This window comes from Coregonus lavaretus (assembly GCF_964263955.1).
Source record: "Coregonus lavaretus genome assembly, contig: HAP1_SCAFFOLD_1589, whole genome shotgun sequence".
NCBI lineage: Eukaryota > Metazoa > Chordata > Actinopteri > Salmoniformes > Salmonidae > Coregonus > Coregonus lavaretus.
This window is the reverse complement of record NW_028158817.1, coordinates 17501-37500: the sequence shown is the minus strand read 5'-3', so window position 1 is coordinate 37500 and position 20000 is coordinate 17501. Positions and strand designations below refer to the sequence as shown.

The 20000-nt window shown below is 48.7% G+C and overlaps 1 protein-coding gene across 1 annotated transcript in view; it reads left to right on the top strand.

The window, feature by feature from the left end:
• The first annotated feature begins 11173 nt into the window (after positions 1-11173).
• Positions 11174-20000, top strand: part of LOC311123555 (thrombospondin-1-like) — an 18661-nt gene continuing 9834 nt past the window's right edge. Inside the window, exons 1-14 of the mRNA XM_084197801.1 lie at positions 11174-11336; positions 11523-11606; positions 11825-12384; positions 12679-12754; positions 13318-13410; positions 13697-13806; positions 14195-14320; positions 15343-15439; positions 17020-17193; positions 17447-17623; positions 17918-18091; positions 18400-18680; positions 18950-19168; positions 19424-19531. Of these exons, the coding sequence (XP_084053927.1) occupies positions 11543-11606; positions 11825-12384; positions 12679-12754; positions 13318-13410; positions 13697-13806; positions 14195-14320; positions 15343-15439; positions 17020-17193; positions 17447-17623; positions 17918-18091; positions 18400-18680; positions 18950-19168; positions 19424-19531 (2259 nt within the window). The 5' untranslated portion in view covers positions 11174-11336; positions 11523-11542. The remainder of the gene's footprint in view (positions 11337-11522; positions 11607-11824; positions 12385-12678; positions 12755-13317; positions 13411-13696; positions 13807-14194; positions 14321-15342; positions 15440-17019; positions 17194-17446; positions 17624-17917; positions 18092-18399; positions 18681-18949; positions 19169-19423; positions 19532-20000) is intronic.

The window sequence follows — 20000 nt, the reverse complement described above, 5'->3', positions numbered from 1 at the left end:
ATGCTGTGGGGATGCTTAGCTGCAGGAGGGACTGGTGCACTTCACAAAAAAAGATGGCATCATGAGGAAGGAAGATTATGTGAATATATTGAAGCAACATCTCAAGACATCAGTCAGGAAGTTAAAGCTTGGTCGCAAATGGGTCTTCCAAATGGACAGTGACCCCAAGCATACTTCCAAAGTTGTGTTAAAATGGCTTAAGGACAACAAAGTCAAGGTATTGGAGTGGCCATCACAAAGCCCTGACCTCAAGCCTATAGAACATTTGTGGGCAGAACTGAAAAAGCGTGTGTGAGCAAAGAAGCCTACTAACCTGACTCAGTTACACCAGCTCTGTCAGGAGGAATGAGCCAAAATTCATCCAATTTATTGTGGAAGGCTACTCAAAACGTTTGACCCAAGTTAAACAATTTAAAGGCAATGCTACCAAATACTAATTGAGTGTATGTAAACTTCTGACCCACTGGGAATGTGATGAAAGAAATAAAAGCTGAAATAAATCAATCTCTCTACTATTATTCTTCAAATAAAGTGGTGATCCTAATTAACCTAAGACAGGGAATTTTTACTATGATTAAATGTCAGGAATTGGGAAAAACTGAGTTTAAATGTATTTGGCTAAGGTGTATGTAAACTTCCGACTTCAACTGTATGTTTGCTTCTCTGACAGGTGGCGGGACTCTTTAAAAAAAAAGGGTTCTTCAATTGTCCCCATGGGAGAACCCTTTTGGTTCCAGGTAGTACCCTTTGGAGGTGAAAAAGGTCATACTTCAAACCTTTAGTGGTGAAAGGATTCCACCGAGAACCTTCAACCTTGTATTAGTGAAAGGGTTCCACTTGGAACCAAAAATAGTTATTTGTAGAGGGTTCTCCTATGGGGACAATTGAAGAACCCTTTATCGTTCCAGTTAGTACTATATTTTCTAAGAGTGTAGCAGCCACTGCCTGACAGACACTAACAGCTAAAGTCCCATCTCTCGCTCTGTCTCACTCTTTCTCTCTCCCCCTCTCTGTGCCTCTTTCCCCCCCACCCGACCCTCCTCATTCCCAGTTAGTCAAAACACTGTCTGCAGGAGATATTGTTACCTAGAACTCTGTCTCGCTCTGTTCAATCATTTTTCTCTGGATAAACAATGGGATATTATTTGATGTTGGCAAAGAAAAGAGAAGAAGAGAGCGTGGCAGCAGCAGTAGGGACAGAAGAGAAGAAGAGAGCATGGCAGCGGCAGTAGGGACAGAAGCAGAGAAGAAGAGAGCGTAGCAGTGGCAGCAGGGACAGAAGAAGAGAGCGCGGCAGTGACAGTAGGGACAGAAGCAGAGAAGAAGAGAGCGTGGCAGCGGCAGTAGGGACAGAAGCAGAGAAGAAGAGAGCATGGCAACGGCAGTAGGGCCAGAAGCAGAGAAGAAGAGAGCGTGGCAGTGACAATAGGGACAGAAGAGAAGAAGAGGAGAGCGTGGCAGCGGCAGTAGGGACAGAAGCAGAGAAGACGAGAGCGTGGCAGTGACAGTAGGGACAGAAGAGAAGAAGAAGAGAGCATGGCAACGGCAGTAGGGACAGAAGCAGAGAAGAAGAGAGCGTGGCAGCAGCAGTAGGGACAGAAGCAGAGAAGAAGAGAGCATGGCAACGGCAGTAAGGACAGAAGAGAAGAAGAAGAGAGCGTGGCAGCGGCAGTGGGAACAGAAGCAGAGAAGAAGAGAGCATGGCAGCGGCAGTAGGGACAGAAGCAGAGAAGAAGAGAGCGTGGCAGCGGCAGTAGGGACAGAAGAGAAGAAGAAGAGAGCGTGGCAACGGCAGTAGGGACAGAAGAGAAGAAGAAAGCGTGGCAGCGGCAGTAGGGACAGAAAAGAAGAAGAGAGCGTGGCAGCGGCAGTAGGGACAGAAGAGAAGAAGAAGAGAGCGTGTCAGCGGCAGTAGGGACAGAAGAGAAGAAGAGAGCGTGACAGCGGCAGTAGGGACAGAAGAGAAGAAGAGAGCGTGGCAGCGGCAGTAGGGACAGAAGAGAAGAAGAAGAGAGCGTGTCAGCGGCAGTAGGGACAGAAGAGAAGAAGAGAGCGTGGCAGCGGCAGTAGGGACAGAAGCAGAGAAGAAGAGAGCGTGGCAACGGCAGTAGGGACAGAAGAGAAGAAGAAGAGAGCGTGGCAGCGGCAGTAGGGACAGAAGCAGAGAAGAAGAGAGCGTGGCAGCGGCAGTAGGGACAGAAGAGAAAAAGAAGAGAGCATGGCAGCGGCAGTAGGGACAGAAGCAGAGAAGAAGAAAGCGTGGCAACGGCAGTAGGGACAGAAGAGAAGAAGAGAGCGTGGCAGCGGCAGTAGGGACAGAAGAGAAGAAGAGAGCGTGGCAGCGGCAGTAGGGACAGAAGAGAAGAAGAGAGCGTGGCAGTGGCAGTAGGGACAGAAGAGAAGAAGAAGAGAGCGTGGCAGCGGCAGTAGGGACAGAAGAGAAGAAGAAGAGAGCGTGGCAGCGGCAGTAGGGACAGAAGAGAAGAAGAAGAGAGCATGGCAACGGCAGTAGGGACAGAAGAGAAGAAGAGAGCGTGGCAGCGGCAGTAGGGACAGAAGAGAAGAAGAAGAGAGCGTGGCAGCGGCAGTAGGGACAGAAGCAGAGAAGAAGAGAGCATGGCAGCGGCAGTAGGGACAGAAGCAGAGAAGAAGAGAGCGTGGCAGCGGCAGTAGGGACAGAAGAGAAGAAGAAGAGAGCGTGGCAACGGCAGTAGGGACAGAAGAGAAGAAGAGAGCGTGGCAGCGGCAGTAGGGACAGAAAAGAAGAAGAGAGCGTGGCAGCGGCAGTAGGGACAGAAGAGAAGAAGAAGAGAGCGTGTCAGCGGCAGTAAGGACAGAAGAGAAGAAGAGAGCGTGACAGCGGCAGTAGGGACAGAAGAGAAGAAGAGAGCGTGGCAGCGGCAGTAGGGACAGAAGAGAAGAAGAAGAGAGCGTGTCAGCGGCAGTAGGGACAGAAGAGAAGAAGAGAGCGTGGCAGCGGCAGTAGGGACAGAAGCAGAGAAGAAGAGAGCGTGGCAACGGCAGTAGGGACAGAAGAGAAGAAGAAGAGAGCGTGGCAGCGGCAGTAGGGACAGAAGCAGAGAAGAAGAGAGCGTTGCAGCGGCAGTAGGGACAGAAGCAGAGAAGAAGAGAGCGTGGCAGCGGCAGTAGGGACAGAAGAGAAAAAGAAGAGAGCATGGCAGCGGCAGTAGGGACAGAAGCAGAGAAGAAGAAAGCGTGGCAGCGGCAGTAGGGACAGAAGAGAAAAAGAAGAGAGCATGGCAGCGGCAGTAGGGACAGAAGCAGAGAAGAAGAGAGCGTGGCAACGGCAGTAGGGACAGAAGAGAAGAAGAGAGCGTGGCAGCGGCAGTAGGGACAGAAGAGAAGAAGAGAGCGTGGCAGCGGCAGTAGGGACAGAAGAGAAGAAGAGAGCGTGGCAGTGGCAGTAGGGACAGAAGAGAAGAAGAAGAGAGCGTGGCAGCGGCAGTAGGGACAGAAGAGAAGAAGAAGAGAGCGTGGCAGCGGCAGTAGGGACAGAAGAGAAGAAGAGAGCATGGCAGCGGCAGTAGGGACAGAAGAGAAGAAGAAGAGAGCGTGGCAGCGGCAGTAGGGACAGAAGAGAAGAAGAAGATAGCGTAGCAGCGGCAGTTGGGACAGAAGCAGAGAAGAAGAGAGCATGGCAGTGGCAGTAGGGACAGAAGAGAAGAAGAAGATAGAGTGGCAGCGGCAGTAGGGACAGAAGCAGAGAAGAAGAGAGCATGGCAGCGGCAGTAGGGACAGAAGAGAAGAAGAAGAGAGCGTGGCAGCGGCAGTAGGGACAGAAGCAGAGAAGAAGAGAGCATGGCAGCGTCAGCAGGGACAGAAGAGAAGAAGAAGACAGCATGGCAGCGGCAGTAGGGACAGAAGCAGAGAAGAAGAGAGCGTAGCAGCGGCAGTAGGGACAAAAGCAGAGAAGAAGAGAGCGTGGCAGCGGCAGTAGGGACAGAAGCAGAGAAGAAGAGAGCGTGGCAGCGGCAGTAGGGACAGAAGCAGAGAAGAAGAGAGCGTAGCAGCGGCAGTAGGGACAGAAGCAGAGAAGAAGAGAGCGTGGCAGCGGCAGTAGGGACAGAAGCAGAGAAGAAGAGAGCATGGCAGCAGCCGTAGGGACAGAGGAGAAGAAGAAGAGAGCATGGCAACGGCAGTAGGGACAGAAGAGAAGAAGAGAGCGTGGCAGCGGCAGTAGGGACAGAAGAGTAGAAGAAGAGAGCGTGGCAGCGGCAGTAGGGACAGAAGCAGAGAAGAAGAGAGCATGGCAGCGGCAGTAGGGACAGAAGAGAAGAAGAAGAGAGCATGGCAGCGGCAGTAGGGACAGAAGCAGAGAAGAAGAGAGCGTGGAAGTGGCAGTAGGGACAGAAGCAGAGAAGAAGAGAGCGTAGCAGCGGCAGTAGGGACAGAAGCAGAGAAGAAGAGAGCGTGGCAGCGGCAGTAGGGACAGAAGCAGAGAAGAAGAGAGCGTGGCAGCGGCAGTAGGGACAGAAGCAGAGAAGAAGAGAGCATGGCAGCGGCAGTAGGGACAGAAGCAGAGAAGAAGAGAGCGTAGCAGCGGCAGTAGGGACAGAAGAGAAGAAGAAGAGAGCATGGCAGCGGCAGTAGGGACAGAAGCAGAGAAGAAGAGAGCGTAGCAGCGGCAGTAGGGACAGAAGAGAAGAAGAAGAGAGCGTGGCAGCGGCAGTAGGGACAGAAGCAGAGAAGAAGAGAGCGTGGCAGCGGCAGTAGGGACAGAAGAGAAGAAGAAGAGAGCATGGCAACGGCAGTAGGGACAGAAGAGAAGAAGAGAGCGTGGCAGCGGCAGTAGGGACAGAAGAGTAGAAGAAGAGAGCGTGGCAGCGGCAGTAGGGACAGAAGCAGAGAAGAAGAGAGCATGGCAGCGGCAGTAGGGACAGAAGAGAAGAAGAAGAGAGCATGGCAGCGGCAGTAGGGACAGAAGCAGAGAAGAAGAGAGCGTGGAAGTGGCAGTAGGGACAGAAGCAGAGAAGAAGAGAGCGTAGCAGCGGCAGTAGGGACAGAAGCAGAGAAGAAGAGAGCGTGGCAGCGGCAGTAGGGACAGAAGCAGAGAAGAAGAGAGCGTGGCAGCGGCAGTAGGGACAGAAGCAGAGAAGAAGAGAGCATGGCAGCGGCAGTAGGGACAGAAGCAGAGAAGAAGAGAGCGTAGCAGCGGCAGTAGGGACAGAAGAGAAGAAGAAGAGAGCATGGCAGCGGCAGTAGGGACAGAAGCAGAGAAGAAGAGAGCGTAGCAGCGGCAGTAGGGACAGAAGAGAAGAAGAAGAGAGCGTGGCAGCGGCAGTAGGGACAGAAGCAGAGAAGAAGAGAGCGTGGCAGCGGCAGTAGGGACAGAAGAGAAGAAGAAGAGAGCATGGCAACGGCAGTAGGGACAGAAGAGAAGAAGAGAGCGTGACAGCGGCAGTAGGGACAGAAGAGAAGAAGAAGAGAGCGTGGCAGCGGCAGTAGGGACAGAAGCAGAGAAGAAGAGAGCATGGCAGCGGCAGTAGGGACAGAAGAGAAGAAAAAGAGAGCATGGCAGCGGCAGTAGGGACAGAAGCAGAGAAGAAGAGAGCGTAGCAGCGGCAGTAGGGACAGAAGCAGAGAAGAAGAGAGCGTGGCAGCAGCAGTAGGGACAGAAGAGAAGAAAAAGAGAGCATGGCAGCGGCAGTAGGGACAGAAGCAGAGAAGAAGAGAGCGTGGCAGCGGCAGTAGGGACAGAAGAGAAGAAGAAGAGAGCGTGGCAGCGGCATTAGGGATAGAAGAGAAGAAGAAGAGAGCGTGGCAGTGACAGTAGGGACAGAAGCAGAGAAGAAGAGAGCGTGGCAACGGCAGTAGGGACAGAAGCAGAGAAGAAGAGAGCGTGGCAGCGGCAGTAGGGACAGAAGCAGAGAAGAAGAGAGCGTAGCAGCGGCACTAGGGACAGAAGCAGAGAAGAAGAGAGCGTGGCAGCGGCAGTAGGGACAGAAGCAGAGAAGAAGAGAGCGTGGCAGCGGCAGTAGGGACAGAAGCAGAGAAGAAGAGAGCGTAGCAGCGGCAGTAGGGACAGAAGAGAAGAAGAAGAGAGCATGGCAGCGGCAGTAGGGACAGAAGCAGAGAAGAAGAGAGCGTAGCAGCGGCAGTAGGGACAGAAGAGAAGAAGAAGAGAGCATGGCAGCGGCAGTAGGGACAGAAGAGAAGAAGAAGAGAGCGTGGCAGCGGCATTAGGGATGGAAGAGAAGAAGAAGAGAGCGTGGCAGCAGCAGTAGGGACAGAAGAGAAGAAGAGAGCGTGACAGCGGCAGTAGGGATAGAAGAGAAGAAGAAGAGAGCGTGGCAGCGGCAGTAGGGACAGAAAAGAAGAAGAAGAGAGCGTAGCAGCGGCAGTAGGGACAGAAGCAGAGAAGAAGAGAGCGTAGCAGCGGCAGTAGGGACAGAAGCAGAGAAGAAGAGAGCGTGGCAGCGGCATTAGGGACAGAAGCAGAGAAGAAGAGAGCGTGGCAACGGCAGTAGGGACAGAAGCAGAGAAGAAGAGAGCATGGCAGCGGCAGTAGGGACAGAAGCAGAGAAGAAGAGAGCGTAGCAGCGGCAGTAGGGACAGAAGAGAAGAAGAGAGCGTGGCAGCGGCAGTAGGGACAGAAGCAGAGAAGAAGAGAGTGTGGCAGCGGCAGTAGGGACAGATGAGAAGAAGAAGAGAGCGTGGCAGTGGCATTAGGGATAGAAGAGAAGAAGAGAGCGTGGCAGCGGCAGTAGGGATAGAAGAGAAGAAGAAGAGAGCGTGGCAGCGGCAGTAGGGACAGAAGAGAAGAAGAAGAGAGCGTGGCAGCGGCAGTAGGGACAGAAGAGAAGAAGAAGAGAGCATGGCAACGGCAGTAGGGACAGAACAGAAGAAGAGAGCGTGGCAGCGGCAGTAGGGACAGAAGAGAAGAAGAAGAGAGCGTGGCAGCGGCAGTAGGGACAGAAGCAGAGAAGTAGAGAGCATGGCAGCGGCAGTAGGGACAGAAGTAGAGAAGAAGAGAGCGTAGCAGCGGCAGTAGGGACAGAAGCAGAGAAGAAGATAGCGTGGCAGCGGCAGTAGGGACAGAAGCAGAGAAGAAGAGAGCGTTGCAGCGGCAGTAGGGACAGAAGCAGAGAAGAAGAGAGCATGGCAGCGGCAGTAGGGACAGAAGCAGAGAAGAAGAGAGCGTGGCAGCGGCAGTAGGGACAGAAGAGAAGAAGAAGAGAGCATGGCAGCGGCAGTAGGGACAGAAGCAGAGAAGAAGAGGGCGTAGCAGCGGCAGTAGGGACAGAAGAGAAGAAGAAGAGAGCGTGGCAGCAGCAGTAGGGACAGAAGAGAAGAAGAAGAGAGCGTGGCAGCGGCATTAGGGATAGAAGAGAAGAAGAAGAGAGCGTGGCAGCGGCAGTAGGGACAGAAGCAGAGAAGAAGAGAGCGTGGCAGCGGCAGTAGGGACAGAAGAGAAGAAGAAGAGAGCATGGCAGCGGCAGTAGGGACAGAAGCAGAGAAGAAGAGGGCGTAGCAGCGGCAGTAGGGACAGAAGCAGAGAAGAAGAGAGCGTGGCAGCAGCAGTAGGGACAGAAGAGAAGAAGAAGAGAGCGTGGCAGCGGCATTAGGGATAGAAGAGAAGAAGAAGAGAGCGTGGCAGCGGCAGTAGGGACAGAAGCAGAGAAGAAGAGAGCGTGGCAGCGGCAGTAGGGACAGAAGAGAAGAAGAAGAGAGCGTGGCAGCGGCAGTAGGGACAGAAGCAGAGAAGAAGAGAGCGTGGCAGCGGCAGTAGGGACAGAAGCAGAGAAGAAGAGAGTGTGGCAGCGGCAGTAGGGACAGAAGCAGAGAAGAAGAGAGCGTGGCAGCGGCAGTAGGGACAGAAGCAGAGAAGAAGAGAGCGTGGTAGCGGCAGTAGGGACAGAAGAGAAGAAGAAGAGAGCGTGGCAGCGGCATTAGGGATAGAAGAGAAGAAGAAGAGAGCATGGCAGCGGTAGTAGGGACAGAAGAGAAGAAGAAGAGAGCGTGGCAGTGGCATTAGGGATAGAAGAGAAGAAGAAGAGAGCGTAGCAGCGGCAGTAGGGACAGAAGAGAAGAAGAGAGCGTGGCAGCGGCAGTAGGGACAGAAGCAGAGAAGAAGAGAGCGTGGCAGCGGCAGTGGGGACAGAAGCAGAGAAGAAGAGAGCGTGGAAGCGGCAGTAGGGACAGAAGCAGAACTCCAGGTCCAGCAGAACAGACACACTCCTGGGATAGTCATCACCATTTCACCACTAACTTCAGATCTCCAGATGACTATTGGAATATTTTATACCAGTTTATATTAAGTAACAAATATAAAAGCCACATTTTCCTGCTGGTATTTTTGATAGCTGAGCTGGATGTTGGACGCTGGATCAAAACATGACTTTAGCCAAGACTTTAAGGAGCAGTCTGATAAAGGAGGTCTGAGGGATGAGGTGTGGGGTCTAGTGATGATGCCATACACACAGACATGCACGCACATGAACACATAAAAACACAAATGTTGCGAGCACGCACTCACACACGTCCGCACGCACGCACGTCTGCACGCACGCACGCTCGCTCCAGCAGCATCCCCTTGCTGTGACTGTGAACCCCCCAAGGGGATTCTGTCTGCTGAACTTGAAGCTAGACAGAGATCCTCCTCCCATCTCATTTTTATACTATAGTACCTTCCTACCAACCACATTATCTATCTGACCCAGACCTTCCTACCAACCACATTATCTATCTGACCCAGACATTCCTACCAACCACATCATCTGTCTGACCCAGACCTTCCTACCAACCACATTATCTATCTGACCCAGACATTCCTACCAACCACATCATCTGTCTGACCCAGACCTTCCTACAAACCACATTATCTATCTGACCCAGACATTCCTACCAACCACATTATCTATCTGACCCAGACCTTCCTACCAACTACATCATGTCTGACCCAGACATTTCTACCAACCACATTATCTATCTGACCCAGACCTTCCTACCAACCACATTATCTATCTGACCCAGACATTCCTACCAACCACATCATCTGTCTGACCCAGACCTTCCTACCAACCACATTATATATCTGACCCAGACATTCCTACCAACCACATCATCTGTCTGACCCAGACCTTCCTACCAACCACATTATCTATCTGACCCAGACCTTCCTACCAACCACATTATCTGTCTGACCCAGATCTTCCTACCGACCACATCATCTGTCTGACCCAGATGTGTCATAGTCAATGATAATTCATAACTGCATCAATACCCAGACATATCCACCATGTCCTTATTGCTGACCCAGCGGTCTATACTTTCAGAGAATGTTTAGAGAGAGAATACTCACAAATGTCTCCTGCAACAAAACTATACTGCCCTACAAAGGCATAACGCAGTAACTACGTATTTTTTTCTTACTGCAACATTTGACTTCAAAGTATTTTGCTGTCTAGACAGACTGCAATTTCTGATACTCCATGATATATTCTGATCAACTGGCTTGTTCTTGTGTCAGAAAACGAAATACCACATTAACCTCTTAAGGTCAATTTTCGCTTAAAGTGACATACCGTATACGGGACAACAATCCCGTAGAGGTTAATCAGATAATATACCTGGCCATTACAACAGATCAAAGATTTTTTCTACCAAATTCATAGTTATTGCGTTTTGCCTTTGTAGGGCAGTATAGATGTCTCATTATTTGCCATATAAAAAGATGTACCCAGATCTCACAGAGATCCTATAAATAACTATGTCCAGAACATCCACAAATGCATTTAGGCCATAGGTAACATGCAGTGTTGGGGAAGCTACTCTGAAAAGATAGTTTACCAAGTTACCAATTACTTTACACTGAAAGAAGTTAAGCTACACCAAAGCTACCTCTAAGAAAAATATAGTTTACTTTTTTTATTATTTTTTTATTTTTATTTTACCTTTATTTAACTAGGCAAGTCAGTTAAGAACAAATTCTTATTTACAATGACGGCCTACTTGACTAAAGTTACTTTGAATAAGTAGTTCATTACATCAAAAATGATCATATGTAAATCTGAAATGTCAATGATTACAAATTGCAAGAACAGATCACTTTGGGCTCATATGTTAATATAATGTGTAATTTAGCCTATTAAACACAAAAACTATATTTCAAGTGAGAATTAGGCAGGTCTGGTGCCGAAAAATAAATAAATCGTATTTTCATTTTTGCAAAAAAAGTAGTGTGTAGGTCCAGTAGTTAGATACACCACTACATGGCAGAAAAGTAATTAAATACTGATAACACTACCTAGATTAGAATTTAGTTCAACTACCACCAAGCTCCTGCAAAATGTAGTTAACTTATTAGTTGAACTAAATGTAGTTCACTACTCCCCTACATTGGCCACATGGAATATGATTGTAATATATGAACTGATGAAAAGGTGGTGCCATCTAAAAATAACCTCATAGACGTGCATTCAATTCGTATTCAAACGGTAATAGTACAGCACATCTTTGTGTGTGGGTTGAATGGCAAATCCAGGCGTTCTCATTCATATCATTGCAGCACAGACCTCCGGGCCTCTCTAGCGAACTCACAACGGCTTCTAGCGGACAAACTTGGAACAGCAGCAGGGAAAAACATTTTTTCCCATTGACTGAGCGTCCTCTCCCAAATTCCTGAAGCGCAGTCCGGGAAATAAATAGAACCATAGTTTCGCTATATGCATTTATTTGCATTTCGATTTTAATCCAACATTCCCCATAAGAAAATAACACTGATAATCAGTTGCCTATTTTGGTGAGACCACTATTGATAAACAAGTGTAAGAATTAAGCACAAACTTTATCAAACGTGAGCAAAAGGTTTAAAGATAGAGAGGTGGATTTTGTTTTTTTAACGAGAACATTTCAGACTGGTGAGTGAACCAATAACCGGAAACGAGGGTCTAATAAAAATATGGATCCAGTCATGGAATTTGGGCTCTGGAATGTGGCGCGTTTTTTCTATCTCCCCTCTCCCCTTGTGCGCTTCTGTATGGGACTCAGTGCGCTCCACCCGCTACTTGCTGTGAGGTAAGACCATAAAATCGTCCCTTTTTCCTTCCACCATCTGATTGGGCGAGACGAGTTCTTAGGAATGTCATGAAACTATTTAAATAGTACTTTGTCCCCTGGCTTACAGTTAGGTTCTAGCGTCAGATACCAGAGAGAAGATTTACCATTCAATTAAAGCAACACAAGATACGAACTTTCTGAATCGTATATCGGACTCCTTTCGATTAAAAAAGAACAAGAACAATTTTTAATCTTGTGGATTATTATTGGATTCTATTTGGATTTTACTATTTCTCTCTGCTGTTTTCATTCAACAGGTGGGCTGACAATATTTCCATTTTCGAATCCAGCCTATATCCAGACATATTTTTCTAATATTTTCTTATTATAGTAAATAATAATATGTGTTTGGATTATTGTTCATTATTATATTTTCATTTTATGTATAAATATTAACTTTTGTAAAAAAAAAAGTGGTTTACTTTATTTGTAATTTTTCATAGGGAAAAACCAGAGTTTCACAATGAAGTTGACAGGAATATTTCTGCTATTGATGCTTTGGACCTGCGAGAGCGCACGAGTTGCAGGTGAGATGCTTGCCTGATACTTTATGTTTGTCTAGAATTAACGGAGTTTGTGGCAATTGCAATGCTTCAACTTGAACTTAAAACTATTTTTTTAAACATATCAGAGGTCTTTAATGTATTACTATCCCCTTAATGTATTGACTTGTTTTGAACATGGATTAACATAGACATCACTGTAGAGTTCATTGCTCCCACTCATTCCCACCTCCCTCCCGCAGAGAGCCGAGACGACAATAGCGTGTACGACCTGTTCGAGCTGGTCCAAGTCTCCAAGAAGAACCACGGAGTGACCCTAGTGAAGGGCGACGACCCATACAGCCCCGCCTACAAGATCCTCAACCCGGACCTGATCCCCGAAGTCCCCGAGAGCTCCTTCAGGGACCTCATCGATTCCATCCATGCCGAGAGGGGCTTCCTCCTCCTGCTTAACTTCAAGCAGTTTAAGCGGACCAGGGGCTCCCTCCTGACCGTGGAGAAGCGGGACGGATCCGGAGCCGTGTTCGAGATCGTCTCGAATGGAAAAGCGAACACCCTGGATGTGGTTTTCTCCACCGTTAATAAGCAACAGGTGGTCTCGATAGAAGATGTGGACTTGGCGACGGGCCACTGGAAGAATATTACGCTGTTCGTGCAGGAGGACCGGGCGCAGCTGTATGTCGGCTGTGAGGAGGTGAATACCGCGGAACTGGACGCTCCCATCCAGAGCATTCTCACTCAGGAGACTCCCGCCATAGCGCGCCTCAGGATCGGGAAGGGAGCGGTGAAGGACCGGTTCATGGTAAGTGACGCACACACAGAGCGCATGATGCATGGCATTACACATGATGGATCCAGATCATATACATTTTCGAGTTGTTTTAGATGTTAGAAAATGTTGAATTTAGGATTGTGTAACACTTTAAATTCGTAAAAATGATGTGCATAAAACCTATAGACCCATGCGTGAAAGTTATACAGCACACTGCATTGGAAACCCTTGTAAGTGATCCATAAACTCCAATATTTGTTGCGTAAAAGTGGAGTGATAATGACTATGCAGTATTAGAGCTAAAATTGCCATTGATTCTTGTAGGGGGTGCTCCAAAACGTGCGCTTTGTCTTCGGAACCACTTTGGACGCGATTCTGCGCAACAAGGGATGCCAAAACTGTAAGTAGCCTAATCATGACAGAAAGCATCTTTGCGTGTTTATCCATGCATCACTTGTTGTTATTCTAAAGCCACCAAGCCTTCTATAAGACTGTGCATGACTGTTTAAGAGCCTAGTTAACTGTCATGGGAGAGTTGCTAACAAAAGTCACGTTTATGTTGCCATGGGAAAGCTAAAGTTTACAAACACTTCAATGCCTCCTCGGGGCTGGGCACATTAACTCATTAACTTAATTGTGATTCAAGATAGTATGAGGCTGTAATGTTCTGTAATACCCTGAGTGTAATTACATATTCTCCACTGTAGTTATATCACCAATGAGCCCTGGGTACAGTGTGTGTGTGTTGTGGTCTGCTGTGGTCTAGTGGGTATTGCCATTACGGTCTACAGTGCTCTAAACGGTCTCTCTGTGTGTTTCTCCCGTCCTCCCTCCTCCCTCCTTCCCTCCCCCCTCTCCCTCCTCCCCTCTCTCTCCTTTTCCCTCCCTCTCCCTCCCTTTCTCTCTCTCTCTCTCTCTCTCCCTCCCTCCCTCCCTCCTTCTCCCCTAATCTCCCTCCCTCAGCTGTTCTGACTGATAGGATCATCCTTATGGACAACCCCATCAATGGGTCCAGCCCTGCCATTAGGACGGACTACACTGGCCACAAAACTAAAGGTAAACACAACTGCTGCTGCTTATTATCTATACCCTGTATAAACCCTGTTAACCCCCCCCCCCCCCCCCCCCCCCCCCCCCCGAAAAAGGTTCCAGAAGTAGAACAGAATAGAACAGCACAGCATAGAAGTATTAGAAGAAAGTAAAAGCATTCTCTTCTATTGTCAACAGTTGTCTGTAGCTGAGTGAGTTAAAAATTAGTCTGGAAGCCTTCATGTACATCGATAGTCAAACTGTGTTTCCCATAGAATTCATGTATCTCTATGGTTTTTTTCCCTCCCTCCAGACCTGCAGATGATCTGTGGGTTCTCCTGTGAGGACCTGGCTGGCATGTTCAAGGAACTGAAGGGGCTTGGAGTGGTGGTGAAGGAGCTGTCCAATGAGCTGCGCAAAGTGGTGAGGAAACACACCTGCCTCCTGGAGCAGACGGCAATATGTCTGCCTATGGCATGATACTCTGTCAGTCACTGCATGTGGGCCTTGTTTAGCATACTGGCCTACCAGCGCCAACTCTGGCTAGTCTGTCAAACGGCATGTTAGTTCATTAATTAAATCAAATTAGGTCGACTTTTCTAACTAGCTCTCATTTGGAAGACTTCTTAATGCTAAACCAGTGTGAGGTGGTGACAGACATTCTCAAACACCTGAGTGTCATTCAAACCGCTCAGGCTATTGAGAACTGAAGAGCGAAACAGTGTGTGAATTTGAAACCCTTGAGCGTCTGAGCAGGGTCTCATCCAGTATTCATATCGGAGTCTGCTTCCTTCCTTCCTGTCTCCTTCAGACGGATGAGAACAAGCTGTTGATGAACAGAGTGGGGATCCACAGCGGAGTCTGTCTGCACAACGGCATCGTCCACAAGAACAAGGCAGAGTGGACCGTCGACGACTGTACTGAGTGCACTTGTCAGGTAAGGGCCGAAGTCGAGAGAGGGTGTGTGGGTGGGGAGGGTAGTGGGGTAGTGTGCGTGTGTTTATGTGTGTGTGTTTATGTGTGTGTGTTTATGTGCGTGTGTTTATGTGCGTGTGTTTATGTGCGTGTGTTTATGTGTGTGTGTGTTTATGTGTGTGTGTTTATGTGTGTGTGTTTATGTGTGTGTGTTTATGTGTGTGTGTTTATGTGTGTGTGTTTATGTGTGTGTGTTTATGTGTGTGTGCACCTACATTTGCACTCTCAGACAGGCACTTGCAAACACACACTCATCCCAACTCAGCAAGCGCCTGCTCGCTACTCCAGACCTGTTTGTCATCTGGCCAGTAATTGGGTAGGAGGAAGAGGCTGGCATCAGGCCAACAAGCCAACAGTGGGTATTGTAGTGAAGTGACCGTGGCCCACCACTCTAGTGAACAGACAGAGCCTGAACAGGCCCCCTATAGGTCCTGGTCATCTAGAGAATAGGGTACCTCTCAGCTCTTCTCAGCAGCTCCGTGTCTCTAATTAACAACATAATTGAACAGAGCTTCAGCTTCAGCTCAGACAAGTGGCTCACAGACAGGAAGACATAGAGAGCTACTGTATTTAATCGAAACTGCTGCAGGCAAATCTGCTCTGCCAGCAGTATCACCTTTCTGCTCCTAATCCCCTTGGCTCTTGGGCTCTCTTGATCTGTGAATCAACTCGCCAGGATGTTAGTTTGCTTCATTAGACAGAGAGATTGAACGTTCCATCCATCAAGGCACACTAATACCCAGGTTGCTTTTGGCAGATGGATTTTTTTTTTTGCCCAGTCCAACCCTCCACGACTGTTTGGCCACATTCCTACTACTCTGACCCAGTGGGCAGGTGCTGGTTGGTCCACAGGGGTCTCTGCCTCCAGCCACTGATCTCCTCATTGTACCAACCCAAGCTAGTCCAGGTGCAGAAAAAGGGGAACTTACTGTATGTCATTAACTTCCTGATTCCTTACGATTATTTGTCTCTGCTCCTTTGTAGAACTCTGCCACCGTGTGCCGCAAGATCTCCTGCCCCCTGATCCCCTGTGCCAACGCAACCGTGCCTGATGGGGAGTGCTGCCCGCGCTGTGGAACACGTAAGTTCCAACTCTAGAATTAGAATGATTCTATGGTTCTATTTGTGTGGTTCCAACTCTGTACAAGAAGTAACATACCTGCACAAACAAAGGTTCACCTCACATTCAATGAAGTCTATATACAGTATTACAAACCAGAGGTTTGTTCTATTCTAAAGCCATTAATAGCCTGAGTTGTCCTGAGGCTTAATGTCTTTCAGACAAACAGGCCATTTAAACGGCACTCCATTTACTGCCATCTACTTGGATTCTATTTGCCAAATAAAGTATGAAGCCACAACTATTTTCTGGATGTAAAGGTTTCTATTCAAGAAAAACAAATTCATTTTAAGGGTGATTTAAGTCCCCTAGCTTGTTAACGTATGAAAAGGCTGTTTTGTGTTGGAACATTGGCGCTTTGTCAACCCAAAACATCTTTAATCTTCAGCTTGTAATGGCTATAATTGAGCCAAATTGGTTAAAGTGGGATGGAAAATTGCTCTGTTTACCAAAGCCATCCTACACACAAGAACAAGTGACATTTTCCACATACCTAAAAGGGCTGGGCCGCAGCAGCCCCTAAAACCTTAAGAAAGGCAGAAAACCACACTCATCAGTACCTTGGCCAAGGTCATGACATGATCAAGTAACAGCAGTCAATGGGGGATCCCTGTGTGTTCAGTAGGCTTCCCTTTGGTCCCTGTGTGTTCAGTAGGCTTCCCTTTGGTCTCTGTGCGTTCAGTAGGCTTCCCTTTGGTCCCTGTGCGTTCAGTAGGCTTCCCTTTGGTCCCTGTGCGTTCAGTAGGCTTCCCTTTGGTCCCTGTGCGTTCAGTAGGCTTCCCTTTGGTCCCTGTGCGTTCAGTAGGCTTCCCTTTGGTCCCTGTGCGTTCAGTAGGCTTCCCTTTGGTCCCTGTGCGTTCAGTAGGCTTCCCTTTGGTCCCTGTGCGTTCAGTAGATTTCCCTTTGGTCCCTGTGCATTCAGTAGGCTTCCCTTTGGTCCCTGTGCGTTCAGTAGGCTTCCCTTTGGTCCCTGTGCGTTCAGTAGGCTTCCCTTTGGTCCCTGTGCGTTCAGTAGGCTTCCCTTTAGTCCCTGTGCGTTCAGTAGGCTTCCCTTTGGTCCCTGTGCGTTCAGTAGGCTTCCCTTTGGTCCCTGTGCGTTCAGTAGGCTTCCCTTTGGTCCCTGTGCGTTCAGTAGGCTTCCCTTTGGTCCCTGTGCGTTCAGTAGGCTTCCCTTTGGTCCCTGTGCGTTCAGTAGGCTTCTTAGAAGGACTTTGAGGTCTCTGCAGTCCAATAGCTCTCTCATTGCTTCCCTCTCTCTCCCCTCCCTCCCTCTCTCCCTCTCTCTCTCTCTCCCTCCCCTCCCTCTCCCCCTCCTCCCTCTCTCTCTCCCTCTCTCTCTCTCTCCCTCCCTCCCCTCCCTCTCTCCCTCTCTCCCTCTCTCTCCCCCTCACTCTCTCCCTCTCCTCTCTCCCTCCCTCCCCTCCCTCTATCTCTCCCTCTCTCTCCCCCTCCCTCTCTCCCTCTCTCTCCCCCTCCCTCTCTCCCTCCCTCTCTTCCTCCCTCCCTCCTCTCTCTCCCTCCTTCTCTCTCTCCCTCCATAGCGAGTGACTATGCAGAGGACGGCTGGTCCCTGTGGTCTGAATGGACCCACTGTTCCGTGTCTTGTGGGCGGGGCATCCAGCAGAGAGGCCGCTCCTGCGACCGTATCAACAACAACTGCGAGGGAACCTCCGTCCAGACCAGGGACTGCTACCTTCAGGAGTGTGACAAACGCTGTGAGTTCAGTACACTATACACATTAAAAACTACCAACCAAATCACATTCATCAATCGTCACACAGAAACTTTTATCACAAACCTATATCGATGGTGACAGAAACGATAGACCTAAGTATTCAGCTGCAGATCAGCCAGCTGTGACTCTACAGAGCAACACATTTAACTTCTCTTACCTTGTTTTGACAAAGACCCGTAACCAAGCATTTTCTTTGACCCCTGACCCTTAACCTCTGCTCTATGTCCCTCCAGTCAAGCAGGACGGTGCCTGGAGCCACTGGTCCCCCTGGTCATCCTGCTCGGTCACCTGTGGGGCAGGTGTCATCACCCGTATCCGCCTCTGCAACTCCCCCACACCCCAGCTGGGAGGCAAGGACTGCCAGGGAGAGGGAAGACAGACTGAGAAGTGCACCATGTCACCCTGCCCCAGTAAGTACCATTAGTCAAGGGTTTTTAAGCACAAGACCTGGGTCAAATGCACGTCATTGTTTGCATTTGACATTAGTCAAAGGCCTTTCATGCACCTCACACCCTGAAATATTTGTAGTCATTCATACATCCTCATTTCGTGTGGTACCTTGTAAATTAGCCTCAATTGCAGTCTGTATTTGTTCCTTGTTCAACAACCAGTTGGCTGAAGCAGAAACAAAGACGGCATTGCAAGATGAAGAGCACCACAGTCACACCTGTATTGAAACCTCTGTCTCTCTTCCTCCCGTTCAGTCAATGGTAACTGGGGACCCTGGTCGCTATGGGATACCTGCTCTGCCACCTGTGGGGGAGGAGCTCAGACACGTAAACGTCTCTGCAACGACCCCGCCCCCAACTATGGTGGTAAGGAGTGCCAGGGTAACGCCAAGGCTACTCAGCTGTGCAACAAGAACGCCTGTCCCATCGGTGAGTAGCAGGCACTGGTAGCATCCAAAATGGCACCCTATTCCCTATATAGTGCACTACTTTTGACCAGGGCCCATAGGGATCTAGTCAAAAGAGCCCTATGGGCAGACAATGCCTCTTAAAACTTAAGTACTGTGAATTATTACAAAAATTGTAGGTTTTAGACAGTTTTAAGGTAAAATAACACTTTAAAACTATTACTTTTGATGCTTTTAATGATTTTAAGGCTTATAAAACACTTATAGCTTAATACTAGTACTTAAACACAGTCAGTACACAGTACTTAAAGCCCATGTCTCTCTCCTCAGATGGCTGTCTGTCCAACCCCTGCTTCCCTGGGGCCAAGTGCACCAGCTTCCCTGATGGAACATGGAGGTGTGGAAAATGCCCCACTGCATACTCTGGTAACGGAATCAAGTGCAAGGACATTGACGAGTGTAAAGAGGTTCCTGATGCTTGCTTCGTGTTCAACGGAGTGCACCGCTGTGAGAACACCGACCCTGGCTACAACTGCCTGCCCTGTCCCGCACGCTACTCTGGACCTCAGCCCTTCGGCAGGGGAGTGGAGGAGGCCGCCGCCAAGAAACAGGTTAGTGCTGGTACTGTTGACTAGTGTTGTGATGATTGTCCTCTTAGACTGTAGCTCTGGCCTCAGCTGATTTAGAATTAGACATTTAGAATTAGGAAGTTACAAGATCATAGATCGCTTAAAAAGCTATGCTTTTCTCTGTCCCGATCATACTGCCAACTGTTGCCAGGAAGGCCAGCTGATTGTGACCTCGGTAAACAAAAGGCAGGGAGGTTATCCACAATATTTCCTGGCTTGTCTGATCAAGTCTTCACTTCCTCCCACTCCAGGTGTGTACACCACGTAACCCTTGCCTGGATGGGAGCCACGACTGCAACAAGAACGCCCGCTGTAACTACCTGGGACACTTTGCCGACCCCATGTACCGCTGTGAGTGTAAGCCTGGCTATGCTGGGAACGGACACATCTGTGGTGAGGACACAGACCTGGACGGGTGGCCCAACCAAGACCTGGTCTGCGTGGAGAACGCCACCTACCACTGCAAGAAGGTATGTAGGTCCTGACCAGTATAGGTCCTTGAAAAGGTCCAGCTTACTATTTAACTAGTAAAGAACACACATCCCTTTTGAGTGATGTGCCGATGCTGACTACAATTACAAAGAAAAAATAATGTTCTAAAGAAACACACAAGTGATTCATTCAATGTCCTACAGGACTGTTAATCTAGCTAAATATAATGTTCATGCTTGTTGAGTACATCGTGTGCATTGTTCGGCCTTTATGATGTAATATTTCTTTTGTAGGACAACTGCCCCAACCTTCCCAACTCAGGCCAAGAAGACTACGACAAGGACGGTGTTGGTGACGCGTGTGACAACGATGATGACAATGATGGTATTCCTGACGACAGGGTAAGTGAGGAATTACTGATTTACTGATTTATTTATTGAATCATTGAAGATCTGAACCCGTTACAGAGACAAATATAAATCATATTAATTCAGGTTATGCTACCTCTTGGTTAGTCAGTGTGTGTTTGAATGTGTATGTGTTTGTGTGTATTCAGTTTTGGCAGTGAGCCATGGTTTCATCAAAATAACACATAAAACAACTAAGCAGAAAGCGTTTATTTGCCCTCAGAGCCAAACCTCAAATTCCAACACAGAGGTAACACTCTGAATGAGCCGCAGTGTCATCTGCTAGTCCGAACCGTATATTTTGGACGGGCCTAAATATATAACACCCTTTCATCCCCCCTCTCTCTCTGTAGGGTACACAGTCCACGGCAAGTTAAAAGCACAGCATCTGAAATTAATACATCATGTCAGAGATGTTTTCCTGAGCAAGGCAGTGGACACTGGACTGATTCTTCAAGGTTTC